The sequence below is a fragment of the Columba livia genome, chromosome 14 (assembly GCF_036013475.1).
Source record: "Columba livia isolate bColLiv1 breed racing homer chromosome 14, bColLiv1.pat.W.v2, whole genome shotgun sequence".
NCBI classification, from domain to species: domain Eukaryota; kingdom Metazoa; phylum Chordata; class Aves; order Columbiformes; family Columbidae; genus Columba; species Columba livia.
Genome location: NC_088615.1, coordinates 17,211,999 through 17,236,166, shown reverse-complemented (window position 1 = coordinate 17,236,166; position 24,168 = coordinate 17,211,999). Strand labels below are relative to the sequence as shown.

Below are 24,168 nucleotides of genomic sequence, written 5' to 3'. Positions count from 1 at the left end.
AAGCAGTCGCCTTCGGGAGCGGGTTCATGCGGGGGGCTCAGGGGGGATCATGCGCCTTAATCGCACTGGTGCAGAAGCAGCAGGGACCCAGCCCTGCGGGGTGTTTCTGGTGTGGGCGGCACAGATGCGTCTTGGATACCCATGTCTTGTTCAGCTCCCAGAGTGGTGCCGGCCAGGCTGGGTGCTCACTGCACCCGTGCTGGCACAGCTCCCACGCTCGCTTGGTCCGCGGGGTGCAGACATCCTGACACTGCTGCCTTTGAGGTGGGGGTCTTCGCACTGTGAGGTTCCCAGCACCCGTTAATGACCAAACTCAAATGCACTGAGCTGGCCTTGATGCTCTCAAGTGCACACTCATTCTGCCAATGCACTTCTTGCTCGCCAGTGGTGACGGTGACACAGGGGCTGGCGTGGGTGCACCAGCCCATCCCACCACCAGCTCTTCTGGGACCTGGAACAGCTGCTCTGTTTGTGCTCTGCCACCACGGAGCTGCGTGGTGGGACATGGAGGAGTGAGGTTTTGAGAGGGCTGGGGGCACAAGAGAACCTCCCTGGGCTGGGGCTGCTCTTAGAGGTGGCACTGGTGGTTTTGGGGCACTGTGGAGGTGTCACTTGGAGGTGGCACTGGTGGATTTGGGCACCATGGAGGTGGCACTGATAGATTTGGGGCTCTTTACCATCAAATATTCCCATGCGGCTGCACCTACAACTTTTTTTCTTATTTTTAATTAACTTCTTGGAGATCTACGCCGGCTGATCAGTCTCTCTGTGACCTGGTTGTCAGTTAGACCCCAAGTAATTTACTCCGTAATCACCCCATCTGTTAACAGGAGCGATTCACACGTCTGAGCTTGGCCTTGGCGGGCTGTGTGAGGGTCTCCTGGGGCAAAGCCTTGTCCAGGGCCCCACAGCCCTTTGCAGTGGCTCTCGGGGTGCCCGTTGTTGCTGGCATCTGTTACCAGGCAGTGCCTGCCCCCCGTTGACCTTGGCCCATTCAGCCTGGTCTGCTGGAATCACCTTGGGGACCTCCCTTGGTGGAGGGAACGCCAAGGACTAGCTGGACCAAAGTGCTGGGGTCCCTCCAGGAGGGTCTGGGGGGACTTTGGGGTGTGCAGGGGGTTCTGGTGGGCTGGAAGCGATGCTGCGTCTCCAGGGGGGCAGCGGTGGGCGATGCCAGGCGGGGGAGTGGGCGAGCGGCAGAGCCGTGCCACCGCGCGTGAATGTCAGATGCTGCTTGGCTGCGAGCGGGGCTCGTGTGAGCGCAGATCTGTTCAATCCCATTTGGAGGGTGGGGGGAAGGCGGGGGGGGCCCTTCCTGAGGCTCAATCTGGTAGGTTTTAGTTACAGTCGTTTTAGGATTTGGGCAGCGAATTGGCACAGCGTTGGCACGGGGAGGCGGCGGGGGGATTGATGAGTGCTTGGGAGGGGAGGCTGCCAAGGCTCCCTCGTCCCCCCAGATTGGGGAAGGGGGAGTCTGTGCAGGTGGGGAGCAGCCCCCGGGGCTGAGCAGTGCGGCCGTCACCCTGTTCTCTGGGCAGCAGCTGGACGAGCGGAGGAGGAGGCGTCTGGCGTTGTCCGCAGGGCACCCGCAGCCCCGCAGTGCTCGGGTGGACGCTTCCAATCGTGTTATCTCCATAACCGCCCGGCTCCGGCCGCTCCGAGTGGCAGCAGAGATAAGTGGATTTCCAGGGAGCGCCTGGTCGTCTGACATTTAAGACTCCTTAATCCGTAACCACCACCACCCCGCGGAGCCAGGACGCAGCCACGTTTCCCAGCCGGGCAGCGTGGGGCGGCCCCGGGCGCAGCTCGGTCACTGCGGTGGTGGCTCCGGCTGTGCCGGCACTGCAGCTCATTGGGCAGCCAGATATGCACAGGCCTGGCCGTAGGGTGAGGTTCAAGGATGTGCATGGAGGTGGTGGCATCCCTGTGGACATCCTCGTCCTCCCACAGTGGTAACCTCCATGGATGTCCAGGGCACATCGGTGATGGGCTCTGCCTTGCCTGGGTGCATTTACCTGTGTCAGGCGTCCCTGCGTGGCTGTACCTTACCAGCACAGTGTGCCAGGAGGTTCGGAAGCCTGCAGCAGCCATGGGGCTACTTGAGGAAACCCACCACCACCCTTTGCTGGAGCCCACCTGGGGAGGTGGCGTCACCTCCTGCCTCTCAGCTGGTCCCCTGCCGGATGGTGGCACAGCCTCACCGCGCTGTGCCGGGAGGACACGCCTGGCAGGACACATCCCTGGCCCTCGCTGACCAGGCTGCGTGTGCATCCAGAGCTGCTCTTGGGAGACACCACCAGAGCAGAGTGGCTGCCTCTGCGGAGGAGACGGGTGAAAGCCACTCTGTGCACCATGATGATTCACCATCTGCTTCCAGGGCTAACTCCAGATGCTGGATTTAATCTTCCATAGCCTTTTTAATTCAGGAGTTGGCTTCTTAATGTCCCTCAGTGCCACCTCGGCAGCAGACATGAGCAGAGTGGCTGCCATGACCGGCCCTTCGAAGGGTGTTCTGGAGCATGGGAGATGAACTATGTCCATGCGAGTTGCCCATCTGTCGACCCATCAGACCTCTGGCTCGTTAACCTGCAAATATCCAGCGTGAGGCTTCACATTTCTGACACTGCCCAAACCTCCCCCAGGCCTGGGTGTCGTTGTCTGGAGAAAATGCAGTGGCTGATGGTAATTTCCATGGTGCATCCAGGAGTCGATCTTCTGGCTGGACCAGTTTTGGGGAGGATGATTGGGAAGAGCGGAGCTTGGGGGCTGTTGGGTTGACAGAGGTTGCAAACAGCGTGGGTGATGAGTGTGCTTGTCTTTGCCTCAGGGTGTCCGTGCCTGGTTATCACACGCTGTGTTCTCCCCGAATGGATCTCCTCCAGGGACATTCAGCCTTGGCAAATTGCTGCTTGATTTTTCCCTTGGTTCACCTTGTTTCTCTGCGCGGCTTTGGCAGAAGCAGCAGCCCAGAGGTGACAGTGCCATGGGTCTGTACCCTGCCTGGCTGGGATCCCAGCAGCTCAGGACTTGCTGCTGCGGTCAGAGAGGTCCAGTAGCCCTTTGATCTGGCACCGGCTGCCTGACTTCTGCTTGGTGAAGCTGTGATGAGATGTCACCACTGGCTTTGACTTGACCCATCTCACCCAGTGGAGGGAGCAGCAGGTCGACTGCTGTGTGAACTGGGTACTGGGCAGCTGAGCCGGGTGTTGTGGCGCTGGGGCTGGAGCTGCCTTGAACCTTGTCCTGGTGTTGTTTGTTCTCGTGAGCCTTTGACCTGGGTTGCAGCTGGACCCTCTGACTCATGCTGGTGCTGCAGTGCAGTGGTCCTGTCCTACCTACTGGCTTTTCTCATCTCAAGGTGTGTTTCAGACACCAGGATGCCTCAAGGATGTCTTGGGACTCCTACCCTGCAGTGCTGGCCACCCCGAGGTCAAGTCTGTGGCTGTTGGCCAGTGTGGTTGACGAGCATGGGGCCCACCTCTGGCCCCCCTCTGGAGCTGCGGGTGGTTCCTCCAGTTGGGCAGGTGCCTCTGGCCTTGGAGAGGGATGGGTGCGGGTGGTGGACGCCATCCTTACCTCTGCCCGTGGTGCAGCCAAGTCTGTCCATCCATCCTTCTGTTCATCTGTCCATCACCAGGACTTTCCGAGGGAGGTGGGAGCCGCCCTGGGCGGGCGGCCATGTGGTTAAGGGGGAGGAAGCGGGGACAAAAACCCAGCGGAGGGGACAATTACCGCCTTTCTCAAGGCTGAAAAGACGACGGAGTCCCTTCCGTCCTCTGTCTGCTCTGAGCGGACAAACCCGCCACCCCTGGTGCCCACCCAGTGCCCAGGGATTAGAAAAAAGCCGAACTTTTATTTTCTCCCTTTGTCTCCGGAGCCCGGGAGCAGCTCAGCTTCGCCTTTGCTGCTTTCTTCTCCCTTTACGGCCGTGTCTGTGCACGGCTGACCGACCGGAGGCTTTTCTGGGAGGAGGCTGATTTATTTAAAATTAAAGGAAAGTAGAAGTTCTTTCTCGAAGGCGAGACTTTTTACATTGGCAGGAGCTGATGGCTTTCCAGCGATGCAGTGAAATAACACAGAGTAGGGGGCTGGAAATCACAGTTTGTAATTTTTTTAATGAGAAACGAAGCTCCTCTCCTACTGCCCCCCTTACAGTGAATGGTGCCCATCAGCAGGGAGACTCAGTCCATCAGATGGGGATGGTTTCTATGGGTGCTGGACCTCCAGTGATCCTTTTGTGCCCTTTTCTTTTGTCGGAGCCATTAGGACCATTGCAGCACGGTCCTGAGGGCAGCACTGTGCTGGGATGCAGGAGCTGTGGGGCAGAGTGAAGAGGGATGTGGGGGTGCTGGGCAGCCCTGGGGGAAAGAGAGCCCCCTTTTCCCCCGAGCACGGGATAGCACCGCTGCCTTGTCCCAGCCAAGCATCCTGGGGTGCAGGTTTTTGGGGTGACCCACAGAAGTGGTTCTGGGTGGAAGTGGGCAGGGTGAAGCGGGTGACACTCAAGTGACAGTCTGGCCTGGGTGCTGTAGCTCACTGATCACCCTGAGGCACCCGACTTTCAGGCTCTTCCCACAGCTGCTGGCTCAGCCTGTAGTTGGGGGGAGCGGGGTCCTGCAAAGGGCCGGGGACGCCCCGGGGTGGGTTGGGGCCTCCTGACCTTGGTGGTGTCCCCTTGAACCCTGGCGTCCCTCCAGGCTGCTAAGCTGCTGGTGCAAAGGCCCGGGCGAGGGAGCCCATCACGTGCCCCTTAATGCCGCTGGACTAAGCACCTTCTGACAGGGACCCAGATGACGCTGCCGTCACCTTCCCATGGGATGGGGGCTGGAAGAGGGGCAGAAACAGGATGGGGGGGCCCTTGTGGTCTTTACTCGGGTCAATCATAAAGAAGGGATTAAGATCATTCATTCTCCCCCCCGCTGCAGTTAGCAATCCAGCCGGGCAGAGGCTGGCAAGGAGCGCCTGAGATGCCTGCTGAGCTAGGTGGTCCCCCGGTGTTGGGGTGCATGGAGCACCCCCTTTGTGCAAATTAGCCAGGCACCCCATGGCAAACTGGTCCTGGGGTGCCTGTGGGGGACAGCGTAGGGACACACCTGCCACAAGCTCTGGGGGGCTGGAGGGCAGCGCCGGGTGGTCACACATGGCAGGAGCTGTCGACGGCAGAGCGGTGGCTGGGACAATGGCAGGGCTGTGCGGTGGCACTGCTTGGCACAGCTCAGTACCGTTCGGTATGGCTGGGCACAGCTGGGCACAGTTCGGTACAGCACCCTGTGCCAGCAGCCAGGCACAGCCTCGCGCGGCTGCACCTGAGGGGAACACAGCGGTGTGCCCCTTGTCCCCGCAGGTGACAGGGCAGCTGCGCTGGGTGGACCGGGGTGGTCTTGTCCCACAGTGCCACCAGCCACAGTGGTGGGTGCTTGGGGGTCTGTGCTCCAGGCTCTGCAGCCGTCAGTGCTGGTCAGAGGAGGCTGTGGCTGGTGGGGGCTGGGAGCTGCTGGCACCCAGTTTAGGCAACAGGGTGGGACCAGCGGGCAGCTGCCTGCTAGAGCCAGCTGGGAAAGGCTGGCCGGTACCGCTGGCTACAGATGTGAAATGACGGAGACAGTGACCAACAGTGTTCCTCCAGTCAGCGCTTCGGCACCTGGACCCCGCCACGCTGTGCCGTGGGGCTGGGGATCCCCTTGGTGTGGCGGTGAGCCCCCGGCGGGCACAGCTTGGGTGCTGTGCCAGGGCGGTGTGAGCTGAGCTCCTGCTCTCTCTTCTGCTCTGCTCCTGGTTAGGCCGGAGACCCTGGTTAATGCTGCGTCAGCACCACGGTTACAAGACCATGAGGCTGGTAAATCCTGGGCCAATTGTCCCAGTGCTGGCTCCCTGCTCGGCGGCCGAGCTCCCACCACGCCACGGGACGGAAGAGGCGCAGGACCGCAGGAAAGGCGGCCGCGAGCAGGCGGCAGATAACGCCGCCGGGTGCTTTATCTCACATCCTCCCGTCCGGTGCTTTTCCTGCCGCGCTCCCCACTCCAGCCCTGGCGCCCGGTGCTTTGGGTGTTAAGGTGTGACCCATCCTGACGCCTCCAGGGACGGGTCCCCCGTCTCCCCAGCTGCTGGGGTGGGTGCCCCAGCTGCATGGCGGCGGCTCACCCACACTGCCAGCACTCATGTGGGGGGCACCCCGTCCCGCTCCTCGTGTCCCCCCGCCTGGCTCGGGGAAGGGCATCCTGTCCTGCCGCCACAGCCCTCCCTCCCCACGTGGTCTGGCCAGCTCCAGGCTGGAACCCGAGCCCTGCATCGATCCGCGCTGCGTCTCAAATCCCGCAGCAGCTGAAGCAAGCGGTTTTTGTGCGAGGGCGGGGAGGTTTCTCCGCAGGCGAGCTGGCTCTGGCACTGGGCTGAGACAGGCTGTCTTCCTCTGTCAGGGCTGTGGTGTTTGGCGCAGGGACCTTGTCCCCGTCAGTGCCGTAATGGCGATGGCTGCAGCTTGGCCTCTGAGCTGTGTCCATGGGGAAGGGTCTGGGGCTGCAGCAGGGCTGGGGTTGCATTGCACCTCGGCTGTGACAAAGGGGACACAAAGGGTAATGGATGAGCAGGAGCGGGGTGCCGGGATGCCCCTCGCTCTGCTGCATCGTCCCCCGGCAGGAGCAGGAGTCCCGGCAGAGCTTTCTGCACATGGCCACATCCCTGCCCGGACTCTGGAGGCTGCTGGGGTGGAGGGACAGGGTGGGCGAGGGGCCTCCTCCCAGCGCTGCCCTCCCCCAGCTGCTGCCGGGGTGGGGACGTGGGTTCCTGCTCCGCTAAGCCCTGCAGCTTTTCTCCTCTAAAGCCTGATTACTCTGGCGGTGCCTGTGCGTGCGTGCGTGCTCGGGAGGGGAGGAGGAGGAATTTCACAACAACAAGTGTTTGCAGCCACGCTGGGCCCAGCTGCCCCGGAACCGCCTCAGGGACAGCGGCATCGCCCCCATTCTGGGGAGTGGTGCTGAGTGGGGCTCTTGCTGTCACCGCTGAGCCCCTGCCTCTGCTGGAGTGGCTGGGTGCCCGTGGTGGGCGAGCGGGCAGAGAACGCCGGGGCATGGCAGGAGGTCAGCACTGGGGCATAGAGGTGGATGCTCTGGCTCCCTGGGGGCTTTGGAGGTGGACACCAAGGCTGCCCATGGGACTCTGAGGCAGACGCTGCAGCTCTTGGTGGGGTTTGGAGGTAGACGCTGCAGTTCCCTATGTGGCTTCCTTCCCCTGCCCAGCACTGGTGTGCGGTGCTGGCCTGGGGACAGGGGTCCAGGACAAGGAGAAGGAAAAGAAGGAGGAGCGGGATGGTGAGGGGCACAGCTGAACCTGAGCTGGGTGAGCAGCATCATCCCGGGGAGTGTGGGATGCAGCCCTGCAACCTGCCGGCTCTTTGGCACCCAGCTGGGGGGACATGGGTGGCCGCAGGGTGGGGAACTGAGTACCCCTCGCATGAGCTCTGGCTGCCGGCTCGGGAACATCCCATGGGCGCCTGCGGTCCTGTCCGGCGTGGGGCCACACGCCGCTGGAGTGGAGCAGGAGATGAGCCCCGTGACTGCCCCGGAGCTGCGGCCCCTGGGGGAGGAGAGCTGGGCACACAGAGCCTTTAAGCATCACGATGCCATTGCTACCAGGCCAGGACTTCCCCAGTGACCCCCCAGTTCTGTCTGGATGGCGACGCTTTTAAAGAGCAGCGGAACGGATCCCCACCGAGGTCCGTTCCCTGGAGTTCCTTTGTTCGTGGTGCTGAGACTTCCATGGCAGGGGGAGGAAGGGCCGCTTTGAAAAGCCCGTTGGCTCTTGCCAGCGCTAACTCTCTTTTCTTTTCCACTTCCAGAGCCGCGTGTTGTGTACCAGAGCCGCAGAGTATGTCTGTGCACTGAGATCGGACTGAAGCCCTCGGCAGCCGGCGCTGGAGGAGACGCCTTGTTGATGAACGTTCCCATCTGAGCATTCCCTGGCGGCTGCTGCTACCAGAAGGGCTTTGGGGGTCTTTCGCTTTGGCATTGGGGGTGGGTTTTGGGGTTTTTTTGCATTTGCCTTTTTTTTTTTTTTTTTTAAATTTATTTTTTTTTTTTAATTTTGGGTTTGGTTTTGTTATTGTGCTCTGGGCACCATGTCAAATTCGGGCTCCCATCAAGACACTGGGAACAAGCCAGAGACTGAAAAAAATAACCAAGATGACTCTCAACCCCCTGTCAACTCCGAGAGGAGGAACAAAAGTGGAATAATAAGTGAACCTTTGAACAAAAGTCTTAAGAAGTCCCGTCCACTCTCCCACTATTCCACCTTTGGTAGCAGCAGCTCGGTAAGCGAACATTCAGAGAAAGGCAACCTCTTAGCTAATGGCAACGAAGCAACTGTGGATAAAAGTCATTCTACCTCAAAGCACAAAAACATCTCTAGTATGCTGAGCAAATTAGACCGGGTGTCAGAGCTCTCCGCAGAAGGACAGACCGCCCTACAACAGTTTGCTCAGTCGACAGAAATGCTCAAAAGAGTGGTACAGGAGCATCTTCCTCTAGCGAGCGACCACGGGACTGGTATCTCTGACATGGAGGCAGTCTCAGCTGCAGAGACAATGAACGGCCCCTCTGATTTTCCTTACCTGGGGGCTTTTCCCATCAACCCAGGCCTTTTCATTATGACCCCTGCCGGCGTGTTTCTGGCAGAGAGCGCGCTCCATATGGCTGGCTTGGCAGAGTATCCCATGCAGAATGAGTTGGCATCTGCCATCAATTCGGGGAAAAAGAAACGGAAAAGATGCGGCATGTGCCCGCCCTGCCGAAGACGGATAAACTGCGAGCAGTGCAGCAGTTGTAGGAATCGCAAAACTGGCCACCAGATTTGCAAATTCCGAAAATGTGAAGAACTCAAAAAGAAGCCTTCTGCAGCACTGGAGGTAACCGGCCCCTCTCAGGCACCCTAACCCCTCCTCGGGCTGCGCTCCTGGGTTCGGATCTTGCCCTAGATAATAAAACGCCTGGTACTTCTTACTTTTTTATTTTTCCCTTTTCCATTGACAGTTCTCACAGTGAGATGTGTGCTCTGTCCAGTGCCCCCAGTCCCTGCCCTCCCTTATGTATGTTGGTTGGCCTGGGGAGGAGGGCTGGGGTCTTCCCCTGGGGTCCCTGGGTGCAGGGGGCTTTACTCTCCCCTTCGCAAGCACGGGCAGCAGCAGGTCCTGCTTGAATTCAGTGCTGGTGTCCCTTGTCCTGGGGGGCTGTGGCTCCCCAAGCCACGGAGCAGCTTCTGACCCGGCCATGGGGATGCAGGAGACAGCTTTTCGGGGCAGAGCTTCAGGGTAGTCGGTGGCGGTGAGACCCACGGCCACGGTGCGGCCAGAGTCCAGCCCCTTCGCGCTGAGCGGGAGCAAAGGGGTGCTTGGTTTGGGGTGGGAAATGGCTGCAGCGTGTGCCAGGCTGTGCCGAGTGTCCCTGGGCCGGTGTCTGTGCAGGCGGTCAGGGTGAGTCCCTGCAGCACTCGCTGGGGGTCCCGGTGTCCCCAGTGTGAGGCTTTTGGAACATACTCAGGCTGTCACCACCTGCCACCAGTACAGACTACATCCACCCGTGGGTGTTGCCGTTGGCCGAGAGCCACTGCCAGCCGCCGTTGGGTTGAGGTGGTGATGGCCAAATCCGCTGGGGAGGTGCGATATTTGCGTGGGGGGTGCTGGAAAAGTCCAGTGACTTGGGTCATCATGTGGGTCTGAAATTCAGCCAGGGCTGTGGGCAGCTGCGGTGGCGTGGTGTGGCATTCCATGGCATGGGTGAGGCACTGGGACATGTTGCGAGGGTTGTGCAGGGGCACATTGCTCTGGCAGAGCCTGCGCTGGGCCAAGACCCATCAGCCAGGTTCCTCGTGTGTTAGAGTTAAGCCAGGTTTGATTTTGCTGGGAACTGATCTTGCCATTGGTTATTCTTCCCCCCGTGGAGCACATCCCCAGAGCTGGTGAGGGCTTAAAGTCACCCAGACATCAGCTGGATCGGGCATCCTGGCGCAAGGGCATTGCCCATCCTCTGGTTGTCCCGAGGAGACAACCCACCGTTTTCATAGCCACGCTGTACGTTTTTCAATTAGCATCAGCTCTGAATGAATAGTGAAGGAGAAAAAAAAAAAAACCTGTTTGGGCGGTGGGGATGAGGAGAGGGGGACTGTGTCTTTCAAAAGCCGCTGTATTGCTAAATTATATTCTTGTTCTAATTTGCTGAGTCAGTGATCTGGAAAAAGGGAGAAAGGGAAAATAAAAAAGTTCATCTTTTCCGAACAGTCCTAAATCGGGTCAATAGACTCGGGGCTCGAAGCAGCCGGAGGAGCTGCTCCTTTCTCCCAGCGCTGCTCCGGGCCTGGAGATGATAAATAGCCCATGAAACAGTCACCCCCTTGATTGGTTTCCCCATCGTGTGGCTGGCTGAGAAATTGAAGCCACTGAAACAAGGCTCTTCATGTGACAGAGTTGGACCCCACTGAGGGTGGGTCCCCATCCCTCCTGGGCACAACCATAGGTCTGTTGAGGCTGAAGAGATGCTGTGCTGGTGGGGATGGATGCCTGCGCAGATGTGGGTTGCTCCAGGGCATCACCATCCCCTTTTCAGAGCAGATCCTCCCCTCTGTCAGGATATCCACTTGTGCAGTGTATTGGTGTTGATAGAGTTGACTGAGATTGTGGCCATATGTAGCTGGGTCATGGCTGCTGGGACCCCCGCTGATGTCCCAAGACCACCTGGGTAAATGACTGAGTTTTTAGGCCTCACCCCATGTCAACCAGCGTTGGCAGTGCGTTGCATTGGGCCAACCCTAGGGCAGCCACTGGCACCTGCCTTGTGGTGGAGAGTCATCTGGTGACACATAAACTCAGGACTCCATGGACTGCTGGTCCTGGTGGGGCGTCATCACACCATAGTGCTGATGCTGGCACAGGAGAAGGCTGTTTGGTGGCCTTTTATATGGGGCTGAAAAGTTCGCAGGGCTTTATGAAGCATCATCCTGCTCTGAGGGGACCTGTTCCATTGCCTAGGAGAATGGCAGTGGTGGTGACTCTGGTCTGCCAGCCCTGCATGTTCAGAGAGGCATCCTTGGGAGCCCAGAGAGGGGCCATGGCTGTGATTAAACATTGATCTAAAATCAAGCAGGAAAAAAATTAGAATGAAACGTTTATGACAGCGTAAAAATTGGGGTAAATTCCTCTACCACTGTTAAGCTTTATCTGAACATCTATAGAGCACAAATAACTGGTCGCCATTGATGTCCCGGTGCGGTGGTGGCCAGATGAGGCTGCTGAGGCAGGTTGGATGCTCAGAGCAGGCAGCAGCGTATCCCTGCCCTGACCAGGCTCCTCCAGGCTCTGCCAGGGCCAGCAACCCCTGGAGTTTTCATGGGGGCCGGTGGCCAACCCTGGACAGGTTGCCATGGGCTTGTCTCCAGAGCTGTAGGTCACACAAAGGTCATGGATAGTAGGGATTTGACTTGATAGAGCTGTTCTCCATCTGGAGAAGCCTTGGTGAAGTGCCTTGGTGTCCCAGCTAATGCTGCTGTAGCGTCACCACCCTCGCATGAGTCTCAATGGAGAGAGACTTTTCACCAAGGCCTGTTGTGACAGGACAAAGGAAAACAGTTTTAAACTGAACATAGGGAAGAAATGTTCTATGATGGGAGTGATGAGACACTGGTACAGGCTGCCCAGAGAAGCTATGGTGCCCCATCTCTGGATGTGTTCAAGGCCAGGTTGAACATGGCTTTGAGCAAACTGGTCTAGTGGAAGATGTCCCTGCCCATGGTGGTGGTTGGACTGGATGGTCTATGAAGGTGTCTTCCAACCTAAAGCCTCCTGTGATTTCATGATTGTGGGGACAAGGGCGGGATCTATCCTGGGCATCCATGTTAGAGCTGGTTGTCTATTTTCCTTCAATAACGGAGAGGTGGAGGTGTCTAAGGTGATCCGTATCAGACATCAGACCAATGGGTCCTCTCAGACCCATTGGGAGCTCCTCCCTTTGTTTCTCTCTCCTGGGATGATGTACCTCAGTAGATGGCCCTTGCCGGCAAGTCTGTCACACTCAGCCCTGCAGGTCCTGCATCCCACACCTTGGGCGGGATCCAGCATTGCTGATGTGCTGTGCCACAGCCCAGGGCATGGTTGGCCAGAGGCACTTGTGTCTTCCCCAGATGCCAGGTTATGTATTGCAGAGACCTTTGGGGAGGCGCTGATGCCTACAGCTCTCTGCCTGTTGGCTGCCCCAGCTCAGTTTGCCCTGAGGACCAGACACAGTCTAGGAGCAGGAGAAGGTGCAGCCTGTCAGCAGCCCAGCTGGGCGTCACCATCTCTTGCCCTTTCTTGCCTTTTATGCCCCCTCCCCTTGCCCAAGCCCCATGTTTGGGTCATGGTGTCTGTGGAAGTGAGCACGTTGGGGTCTCTCCCTCATGGCTGGGGGGGACACACTGCCCTGGTTACTCCTTGAGGCTTAGTGGGTGTCTTGAGCCAAGAGAAGGACCCAGTCAGAGCTGGCTGTCTCCTGCGTGGGGTTAGGGACCCGAACATGGCATGGTTTTGACTATTGGGACAACACGAGGTGCCCTAGTCCTGCACAATGCCAGGAGCTGGTGCTGGAGCTGAGGCTGGCTGTCCCCACGAATGCCCTGTGGCAGTCCAGCTGCTGCCCCGTGCCTGTCACCGCAGCCTGTGGCTTGTTTCCCATTGGTTTCTCTTGTTTGGAAATGCAGGAACCGAAGGGCCCTCTGAGTCACATCCTTGTCGTGGTTGTGTGGCCCTATCTGCTGGCTAGCATGGCTTGGCCTTGCTTGGGGGCTGTTGGCATTGAGAGACGTTGTGGTCCTTGCGTACTCCACCCATGGTCTCATGAACATTGCACAGGCTTCCTACTTCATCCATCTGGGAAACATTCTCCCTCCAGAGGACCACAGAGTCACTGGGGCCATTGGCCCACACCACCTTTCCTGGAGGTGGCTTCAAAGAGGTCTTGTCTGTTGTTGGGCGCTTTGTTTTGTGTTGGACTGGGCCCGGTGGGACTCATCCCTCTTCCCCTGCGAGATGCCTGGAGGTCCCCTGTGGTACTCAGGTCTGCTTTGCTGGAGACAAGGTTGTTCATCATGGCTGGGTGGCAGCAGCATGATGTCCCCTGTGTCCTGAGCTACTCCTGGGTCTGGTGTCCCCAAGCCCAGCCAGTTCACTCCTGCCTCAGTTTCCCCCTAAATGCCCTCCTAAACCCAGCTGTTGGCTGGGCTTCTGTCTGATGGGTGCCTGTCCGTGGCAGGGAAGGTGGGGGCTGGCAGTGAGGGGTCCACCATACTTGGCCATGCCAGCTCACCGCGGCCCAGCCATTGTGCTCGCTATCGGCTGAGGGGAAATCGGGGGCCGCGCCATTGTGCCGGCTGCGGCGTGGGGACACAGGAACAATGGCTGAGCTGCTGTGCCGGGGAGGGGGGGCAGTGGGGGGAGCCCTGGCTTCCTCTGGCCACCATCCCGACATTTGCCGGTGGGCTGGAAACCTCAGGATGCGCGGCTGTGCTGGGGGGTGCTGAGCCCAGGCTGGTGCCAGAGCCTGTGCCAGGGATGGAGCGGGGGGGTGCACAACCCCGGTGCCACACGGCTGTACCGGACCCGACCTAATGCCTTGTCCCTTCTCCTGCCCCCCTCCCTGTCTCTCTTCCTTTCCAGAAGGTGATGCTTCCCACAGGAGCCGCGTTCAGATGGTTCCAGTAGGAACGGGGATCCCAAAGCTCTGTCATCCAAGTGCAATGTCACTGCTTGCTTGTGTTGTCTCAGGCAAGGGATTTTGGCTGAAATGAATGGATGCACCTGTGTCTCTTTAGAACCAAAAATATTTTCTCGCAAATCTCATTCCTGTTTTTATAATTTTTTTTTTTTTTTTTGCGTTCGTTTTAACATCTTCGAGTCCTAGTCAGACATTTAACTGCTTTTCAAATAAAAATAATTAAAAGAAAAAAACAATGGATCTGTAAAGTACCAAGACTTAATAGACAGAGTATGGACAATCAGTTTCTTTCTGTGTTTTGGTGTTGATGTTGTTTATGTGTGAAAGATGCAGTACTTGTGTAGGGAATGTAAATTTACAGTAACCTTTTTAAATCTAGTTACTAATAAGCACTACTGTAATTTAGCACAGTTGTTTAATTGCACCCTCATTTATACTTTTTATTTGATTCTTTCCCATCATACAATAGAGTGGATAGTTTCTAGAATGCCTCAACTTCATGTTTATAAATGAGAATATGTTTAAAGCGATGTAGTATCCCTTTTCCTAGCCATTCACCTATGTAAGTTTAACCCGCAAGAGGTTCGGTATAAAAGGTGGAAGAAAACAATTGCTACACAACCGGCTGTCTTTGAAAAAGAGAAAAAAAGGAAAAAAAAAAGAGAAAAAAAGTCATTGTTAGTTTATTAATATAGAACAAGAAACACTGCGTACAGAAAAACCTCCTAATTGCAATGGTTTACTCCTAGAAGTAATTTTTGTAAACTTACTGAAGTTAAAAAAATCAAAATAAAAATAATATTGCAGGACCTGTGCTGAAGCAGTTACGAAAAGTGATATTTCTCTTCTGTTCAAATCCCCGTCTCTCCAGCTCTCTCTACATCATTAAATTGAAATGCTGTTTGTAATGTTTTAGCGATCCAGGCTGTTTTTGTGAATAAAATGAATGCATGTTTTGTGTCATGATTTACAGCTTTGTTATTTCTCTCCCACCCCCCTCTCCAGCCGTCCCGGCCCCCCAGTGCTGATGGCGGCCGGTCCCCCGTGTCCCCACCTGCCCCGTCCCCACTGCTGCCAGACGCGGTCTCCGCCAGGTCCCCGGGGATCTTGCCGGTGCCGTCGCACGGTGGTGACTGGTGCGGGCGGGATGGTGTGATGGGACGGTGCGATGGGCTGAACCGGAGCCACCCCGGCTGCCCAACCCGCAGGGTTAATCCCGCAGCAGCTGGGCTCAGCCAGCCCCGGCTCCTCCCGCGGGTATTTCCCATCTTGACCCGCCTGGAGTTGTACCGAGGAGCCCAACACCATTTGTTTTTGGTAAAACAATATCATTGACGTACCACAGGGAACCGCAGTGAGGCTTGTTTTGTCGCGACACGTCCAGAATGCGCTCGCTCCTAAAGGTGAGTGGGCTCAGGAGGCTGAGGGGCTGGTGCAGCCGATGGTTTTCTGGTGTGGCCAGCATGGCCGGCACTGGGTCAGTGGGAGCTCTTGTGGATGGAGGGCACAGTGGATGGGCTCAGCCGTGGACAAGCTGGCAGGGCCACTGCCGGTGCTTGGTGCTTGGCATCGCGCTGGCAGATGGGCTGTGTGTCCCCCGCCACCCCTGGGGGGGTCTCCTGGCCACACGGGCAGGGTTGTCCCAGCCTGGAATCTGCCTGGGCCTGGCAGCGCTGGCTCTGCCTCCCTGGGACGAGGTAGCCGGAGCCTTTGTCTCTGGCTCTGGCCAGTGTTTGGGACAGCATCTGTTAGCCAGACGTGTGCCCACAAGAGAGGGGGGTGACAGTGATGTCTGCGCTCCATCCCTGCTGGGCAGTGACCTGTTGGGACTGAGCGGAAAGTCTTTGGGGAAAATTGCCCCAAATGCGCCCCCCAGCATCCCCCACCTGGCCGCCCCACAGGTCCCGGGGGTTTGTAGCCCTTCAACCAGGTCATACCGGTGGCTGAGCACAGGGGTCCTTGTGGGGACAACTGGAGCTTACTGTGACGGTGATGGGGCCAGGCTGGTGTGGGGAGGGACAAAGCTGAAGGCTTGCAGGGGCAGACGGACCCTCTTGCACCCCAGGAGTGCTCTGGTCATGGCAACCCAGAGCGGACCCCGGCTGGGGCAGCACTGGCCAGGGGCTGCGGGGAGCTGGTCCCAGTTCGTGCTGCTTGGGCAACAGCCGAAATCACTTAGCAGGAATGTGCTAGGGGGGGTGTTACGGGAAAAAGGAGTCTGGCTGTTTTTTTATGACTGTGGCTAACGGCTGGGACTGTGTGAACGCACAGTCCTGGCACCTGGGGGGGCCCAGCCCCCACCCCATGCTGGGATTGTGTCCTGGGAGTGGCATGCAGGGCCCCTGACCCAGCCTTCCGTGAACCCCGGGGGCGGCGTGGGGGGGCTGATTCATCCCACCAGCAGCCAGAACTGGGGGCTGCCCCACAGAATGGTGTCCCTGTCACCACGCCGGGGCTGTGCTCGGTGCTGCGGGTGCAGTGCAGGGGCTGCCATCGTGAAGGTGCCGCTGGGGCAGCTGCAGATGAGGCAAACCAGGCTCTGCTGCCTGCCCCGCCAGGGACAGCAGTGTCCCCACCTCTGCTCTCGCCCACCCAGGAAAATACAAGCACAGGGCGTGTGTCCCCCATCACCTCTTGGGCATGTTGTGGCAGCCCAAACCCTCCCTGGAGCCCTTCAGGAAGGTGTGGGGCAGCACCCGGCCCCTGTGGGGGGAGCACAGGGGAGGACGGTGCAGCTGCTCTGCATGGTGCCACTGCCTGGACAGGCTCGGGCTCGGAGACGATGCCCTGCCGGAGCCCCTGCCCTAGTGCCACAGCGAGCCCAGTGCTCCTCCGGCCAGTGCACTGCCAGGGGACACGAGCTCTGCTGGGACCCTGGGTGTCAGCGGAGGAGGTGGGCACTGCTGGGGAAGGCAGCCACACTAGAGCAAACGGTGCTTGCAGGGGGGATGTTGGCATTAGCAGGGGATGAGGAGAGCGGAGGCTTCCCACCATGGGAAAACAGCTTGGGGAGAAAGGACGGAGCCAGAGGGATGCAAACCCTGCCTGCACGTGGGGTGGGGAGGTGGGAGATGGGGTGCTGAGGTTGTGGGCTGGCTCCTCCACATCAGCTGTACCTCATCTCCATGCTGGGCTGCATCTGCACCTCCCCAGTGCATGTAGGTGGAGGCTTTGTGCTCGCTGAGGAGCGCTGCCAAACTTCAGGCATCCCCGGGGGGTGAAGCCCACCCTCTCCATCCTGCTCAGCTGCAATGCCACCATCAGCCACAGCCCCTGTGCTGGGTTGCCCCCACTGCCTGCCCAGTTGCTGCTAGGGATGTGGCATCCAGGCTGCTGTCCCCAGGGCTGGGCACCTGGGTGGCCACTGGCAGCCACGTGGGATGGGGAGCTCGGCACGGCACTGGGCGAGCACTTGGGTGCTACCACAAGGGCTGGCCTGGGGTTGTTATTAATTAACATCCTCATTAAACAGAGTTAGCCGAAGGGCAACACAACATGCTGCAGCCTCTACAGTGTGCTGTCCTAGAAGGTATGGCCACGTCCGAGCCTCTCCTTGACCTTGGTGGCTCCACGTGGGAAGGTGCCAGCAAGTGATGCCAGGAGGAGATGGACCCTGGCGTGGGTCTGGTGCAGTGGCACAGCAGCCATGCCAGCAAGAGTTTGCATGGTGGAGCTGGCCAGGCTGGGAGAGGATCACGTCTGGAGTCCTGACTCTGGGGTGAGCTGTAGCAGAGTCAGCAGCAAGAGCTGCAACCTCTGCGCGGGCGTCAGAGACACATCCTGTCCTGCTGCAGGGACACCTAGTGCCTTGGGGAGGTGCTGGGCTGGCTGAGGGGTGTCACCCATCCCTCTCTGCAGCGGGACCCACTGCTTCCCCTGTGTTTGGGGTGCCTCATCCCGCCATCCCCGGGACTGCCATCCCCGGGACTGCAATTAGTGGCCTGACCCTGGGCTGACCCGTCCCCCAATGCGGAGATGGGGCAGGATGCAGGAAGCGCCAAACAAAATGTGCTTCAGTGGAGCCGGATGGCCGGCTCGCTGCGAGCGCCACCGGCCAGGCGTGACCCCCCCGGCCCGCTCCCGCTGCCGGGGCAGTCACGCTCCCTGCAGGGGCTTGGGGGTGTGGAAGGGGGCTGATGGGACCACGAGGGGCTGTGGGCTGTGAAATCCTCCGTGGTGGGACAGGAATGGTCAGGAGCATGGAGTCCTGTGAGCTGCTGGGTGACCCAGTGGTTCACACTGAGGGCAAGAGGGTAGTAGCAGGTTGGGGTGGTGGGATCAGCTCAGGCTTGTTTAGTAGGGACATCACACATCCTGGGGGGCTGTGGGATCAAGGCAGAGTCTGGCCAGCCCCCCATCTAGCATCTCCTGCAAGGTGGGGCCATCTGTGGATGCTCTGCAGCATGTCCTGGTGCTGAGCAGCCCCACTGCAGCTGGACATGACCAGCACAGGTCTGCCCAGGGTGACTGTCCCTCAGCAGGCAGGGACAGCAGTGGGGGATGCTCAGCCCCACACAGCTGGCTTTGCTCAGGCTGCCTGCTTGTCTTCAAGGCTGGAACCTGGGGCTGCTGGGTCAGCTCGCTTGGGAGCGTTAATCTAAATAAACCTCCCCCAGTTCAGCTCCCCGCAGCTGGCCAGGTGACCTTCCCCATGTCACACAGCTCCTGGGACATTTCTGTCCCAATTTTCAGCCCTGGCTGAAGTTTTTCCTAGTAGTTGCCCGGTTTTCAAATTCATGCTAAGGATCCCTTGTCTCCTCATAGCTTCTCCACTGGGAATGAGCACTGTGTTGGCTTCTTTCCCCAGGAGCTGCTTGAGTCAAGGTGTGGGGTGGGGGGCATGAGGGTCCCACCAGGATTCTGGGATGCTGCTCACATTAGTGTCTCGATATCAGAGCGAGTCTGAAAACGGCTTTTCTCTATGAACATGAACCACGGGAAATCCTTCATCACTTGAAGGCCTGACATCCACATTAATCTACCTCTGGGACTTTCAGGCTTCCTGATCTACCACCACAGGTTAAGATCTCTCTGTGCCTGAGCCGGGGCAGGAGGAAGTTTACCCAGCAGCATCCCTGGAAAGGATCCTGTAGGTGGGAGCTGACACCCATTCCGGTGTTCCACCAGCCCACCCAGGGGTGTGCTGGGTCCCCATCAAGGCAAAGCTGCAGCTCCATTTGGCCAAGTGCCCTGGCTGGCCGCCCTGCTGCGGCGCTGCGGGAGGCTGGGGACATTGCTGCAGGGATCACTGGGTGGTTTCTGTAGCTGGGGCTGCACAGAAGCTGCTCGAGGTTCTCCTGCCCTGGGGACGGACGTGCCACTGGACCTGGCACCTCACCTGCAGCTCAGCAGCGCTGCCTCTGTGAAGGAAGCTGTCTTGTTCTGGGGTCTCAGCTCCCATCCTTGCACCCCATAGTGTGAAGAAGTGCTTGGGCTGTGCCAGTTTTGCTTGTATGAAGGAGAACATCTACTGCATCCCTAGCTCCTCCAGCCTCAGCAGTATATCCCATCCTCAAGCATCCCACGGCAAGGAAGAGTCTGTGGGCAACAAGGACCATCTGGCCTGGTTGAGCAGTAGTGTCCCTCTTTTTAGTCAAGAGCAGTGCCCGATTACTCCTGATGACCATGGAGGTGCCCCCCGATTTGAGCCACACTGGAGCTGTTCTGCTCTTCCAGCCCATGTCTGCTGGCTACAAAGCCCACGACAAGCCGCGGCAGCTCCTGCTAAATCGGGGACTCACTGCTGTGCCAAGGCCGGTTTCAGCACTGCGTCAAGATGTTTTAAGGCCAGAGCAGTCAGGATTTGTGAGAAATAGGTCGGCCTGTGACAGCAGAAGGAGGCTACTCAGTGAAAGACGCTGTGCTATCGGGCAGGGGAGGGAGCGGCTGGCGTGGCATTAGCCTTCAACCTCTGGGTGACCAAGGGTGACTGGCAGTGGCTGAGCAGGGGCTTAGCAGAGGCGACAGGTACCAGTCCAGGCTGGGGGGTTTGCAGCAGCCTAGAACCTGCCTTCCCGTTGGCTAGATGCTGATGCTGACCAGCCTTGGTGAAGCATCGGTTGGAGGGTGTTGTGCTGCAACTGGACGTGGGGTTCGTGAAGGTGTCCAGCTGGCACTGTGGGCAGTGGGAACACAAGACCAGGCTGCCCTGTCCTTGTGCCACCCGCCAGCCCTGCAGCCCCTTGCGCCTCTGATCCAGGCCTGGAGGACGAGATGCCCCCGGGGCAGGAAGGGTGTCCTGTCCTCTCCTGCTGTGCCTTTGGGCCTTGGGCTGGCGCCTCCTGCAGCTGGGCTGGCTGGACACTGTGCCCTGAGCCTGTCTTATATCACAGCCTATCTCTCTGAGCCCAAGCAAGGCTGGGACAAGCTGGAGGAGCTGCTGGCCTGTGTATTGTGGGCAAACCCACCAGCCAACATACTTAGAGCAGATTATACCCAACCCAGGAAGGCTACAAGAACAGGGCAAGCATGGATGAGGCCTCCTAAATTGTTAAGTTCCTTTTCTTCAGTGTGCCAACTGGTGCCACCTAGTTTTTGGCCTTGCCTGTTCTCCTCCTCCTGGTGGAAGAGGAATGATATCCAGGGCATTTCACAAGGCCAGCTTCTGCCATGAGGGTTCCCCATGGACAGGAACAAGACAATAGGAAAATCTCCTCTCTTACTTGCTCATGCCATAGCATCGTTTTGCCCTGGCAGAGCCCTGGGTTTCTGCAGCTCCTCATCACCCCTTGCTGTTGTGGGGGCACCCTCTTGTCTTGGGGGACACGGGTGTGGGCAATGTCAGTGCCTGCTTGCCTTCTGGCCACGAGGGCTGGGACTGCAGCAGTGCACATCAGGCGAGCTCACCTCCAAGCACTGGGAACTCGATAAGTACATCCCGCTCGACCTTTACAGTCATTAATTTCTGCATTTTATCTCACTTGCTGTCCCTGTTCTTTTTAAAGCTCCATCTGTTGCGGGTAACAATACCTTCCTCCAGCAGTGGCACGGCCATGAGCTGCCCCACCTCCGGCAGATTCAGTTTTCCAGCATCAGGAGCAGACCAGCCAAGGAGAATGGACCCTCAGGTCCTGCACCTCTTTCCTGAAGAGCTGGATCATGCTGGACCCTGGCAGTGCTCACAGAGCTCAGCAGCAATCAGTGACCCTCTGGGTGCTCCTGCTCGTGTGGTGGTGGCATCGCCACCACTGACATCCTTCTATCTTCCCATTGTGCACACAGGTCTCCTGCTGAGTGACGTGGGCACCATCCCAGTGGAAGATGATCCCTCAGGACAGCTCTGCACCCAGCCAGCCTGCCTGAGTCAGAGACCCACTTTGCCCTGCTGCAAGGGCAAGGCCAGTAAAGCCAGAGGCTTTAGTCTAGGTTTTTCCGGGTGTTTTTAACCTGCAGCACGTAGGGTGAAACCAGCCTGGGGCAGAGCCCACTCATGTGCTCCCCATGCCCTGCAGTGAGGCGTGGGGTGCAGGTGCTGGGATCTGCTGGCCCCCAGGGCTCCCACCCACGATTGTTCCCTTCTTGCAGTGAGTCCTGACACTTCTCCACTGAGACAGCAGCAGGGGGAGATACAAATTGGCTTTGCTGCAAGTAGATGCGCGTGTAATGGAGGGTCCCCGCCCCGCCAGCTCCGGTCCCTGGATCTCCCAAGCTGACTGGTGGCACCCACCATCATCCTGGAGCTGGTTTCTGCTGCAGTCCCTCACAGGAGAAGCAGGAGCACAGTGGGGGCTGAGGCGCAGGGCAATGGAGGAGGCATGGCTGGAGTCAGGGCAGGGCAAGACATGAGAGGAGGGAGACTGTATGGAGCAAGAGAAAATACTTGTCCTCCCAGCAGAGGGAAGAGAGAAAAGGGCAGGAGAAGAGGTGGGACCTGGGGGTGAAGAAGGGACATGGTGGGAATGGGTGTCCTTGGAGAAAACCCAATCAGCTGGGTACAGGGCATGGTGGAGGTCTTGGCGCCCACACGTCCTACCTGCTCCCATCAGGAGGTGGGTCATTAGGGATCCAGGATATTAAGCCCCAGCCTGCAAGACCAGCAGCAGGACTGGGCTGGGCCCGAGGGTGCAGACCTGCTCGTGCCCTGGGGAGGGTTTGCAGACTGAGTCAGCTCTCCAGCACTGCGCAGAGCTGCCGGCTCTGTCCTCCCACCTCCATTTTCTTACGTCTCCAGACAAAGTGACCATTTATCCGCCTGGATTTCAAGCTGTGTGCACAGCCCAGCGCTGCCCCTTCGGCTGGACACGGGGAGGAAGAGGAATGCAACCAGGCAGGTTTGTGCAAACACAGGCACTGCATGGTCCCCCTCGGTCTTTAGTCTGGTAAGCAAAATCAGCATCTAATCCAGATCAAACAGGACTTTAGCTCCTGTCAAAGGACTGATCCCCTATTCTGCCCAGGCTGTGGTATTTAAAGGGACACGGCCAGGTTAAGTACAGCTAGAAACCAAGGGTTTGTGAAAATAATCATAATAAAAAATAACAACAACGAAAGCTGGGGAGGATTAGTGGGAAGAGAGACTGTAATGAAATATAACTGCTAAAGAAAACTGTGGTTAATGGAGACATCTCCCTGGAGCACTTGAAACCTCAGGTAGTGGAGGAGGAAAGAGATAAGTGAAACCACTCATGAACCAGCAGCAAAACAGAGCAGGATGTTCCTGGATAGGGGCAAGATCTCCTCCTCTCCTCTCCTCTCCTCTCCTCTCCTCTCCTCTCCTCTCCTCTCCTCTCCTCTCCTCTCCTCTCCTCTCCTCTCCTCTCCTCTCCTCTCCTCTCCTCTCCTCTCCTCTCCTCTCCCTCTCCCTCTCCCTCTCCCTCTCCCTCTCCCTCTCCCTCTCCCTCTCCCTCTCCCTCTCCCTCACCCTCTCCCTCTCCCTCACCCTCTCCCTCTCCCTCTCCCTCTCCCTCTGCCTCACCCTCTCCCTCTCCTTCTCCTTCTCCCTCTCCCTGTCTCTCTCCTCTCTCCTCTCTCCCTCTCCTCTCTCCTCTCTCCTCTCTCCTCTCTCCTCTCTCCTCTCTCCTCTCTCCTCTCTCCTCTCTCCTCTCTCCTCTTTTCCTCCCGGGATGTCTCCTGTGCTGGCACAGCCCCGCTGTGCTGAAGCCCCCAGATAGGATTTAGCCACCCGACTTCTCCTGACCTTAATAACTGGCGCTGACTTAACTGGGAGTCTGGTGGCTAAATCCCGCGTGAGTCTGGAAGTGTAGGAGTCAGTGTCACAAGTAATTTATTCCACGCATCTCTCATCCCCCTAAACTTGGGGAAGCCAGTTCTTGACACAGATGCTGGTGCTGCCACAGCCCTGGTTGAGCAGATCTACAGCAGCCTCTCTTTATACCCAGTTTTCTCCTTTTCCTTCTTTCCCTTGCAGCTGCTGCCTTGCCCAGGCTGGAGAGCAAAACCCCACTCAGTCCCCACTCCAAGCCCAGGAACAGGCGCCCACCTAGACCCAGGCAAAGCCCCTGCTGCTCACAGCACCTTCCAGCCCTGGACAAGTCCCAGACCAGCCACCTCCGAAGAGGGGAAGGACACCCCCAAAATATGACTGGATTACAGTGTAGCCCCTGCAAACAAGGTCTGGCCCACTCGTGGGTGCTGCACGTGGATGCTGCATCCTGGGGACCTTGGTCTTGCTCTGTGCATGCCATGGGCCCGATGCAGCTCTTCTGCCTCTTCCCACATGTGCTGAGGTTGGAAAACCAGAGGAAACTCTTCAGCCGGGCTCTGTGGTGCCTGGGCTGGGTGAGTGCAGGGTGCTAATGCCCCATGCTGGGGTTGCCTGTTGACCCCCCCGCTGGCTACATGGGATGGACCTTGTGGCTGGAGAGTTCAGCCTGGGTTACAGCCTCTGCCACAGTCTGAACATCATATTCATATGCCAGTTGCATTTTTTTGGCATCTTTCCCCTCTTTGGAGGGGGTCAAAGCCTGTCCTGCCTCGGCAAGGCTAGTACTGCTGGCCCGGGCAGTAGTGGTCATCCTTGTCCTGTTCCTCCTGAAGGGTCCTGTGCATTTGTTTGGTCCCAGTGACCATTGTTTGCCCTCACCAGGTAGATTCTGCCTTCTCTTCCACTGTCCTGTAGAGTTCTGTTGAGGCATGAAATTCTTCTGATGGCAGAAGATCCTGGAGGAAGCTGTCCTCCCTGCAACAGCCAGGTATGAAGGGCCATCATCACCTCCATCTGCCCCCAGGAGGGTGGACCAGACGGGTGTTGCATTGACTAGGAGTGAAGCCAAGTACCTGATGAGCTAGCACCAGACTTTGAACTGTCCTGCATGTACAGCTTCCCAACCTGGCACTGAAAGATTAGGGCAAAGAAAGCAAGAAAGAAAACACGAACATCCCATTCCCATCTTGCAGTCTCATCACCAGGGCCGGCAGCATCTTGTGCCTGCTTGCCCTGCCTGCTGCCCTTCTCGGGACATGGGGTCCTCAGACCTTG

General features: G+C 58.1%; 1 protein-coding gene across 2 annotated transcripts in view; it reads left to right on the top strand.

Annotated features, from left to right (window-relative positions):
• The window catches only part of CXXC5 (CXXC finger protein 5), a 37,849-nt gene extending 23,153 nt beyond the window's left edge, over positions 1-14,696 (top strand). For both annotated transcript variants that reach the window (XM_065030213.1, XM_065030214.1), the window contains exons 2-3: positions 7,835-8,899; positions 13,673-14,696. In XM_065030213.1, coding sequence (XP_064886285.1) covers positions 8,114-8,899; positions 13,673-13,717 — 831 coding nt within the window. In that variant the 5' untranslated portion in view covers positions 7,835-8,113 and the 3' untranslated portion in view covers positions 13,718-14,696. The remainder of the gene's footprint in view (positions 1-7,834; positions 8,900-13,672) is intronic.
• Positions 14,697-24,168: the final 9,472 nt, after the last annotated feature.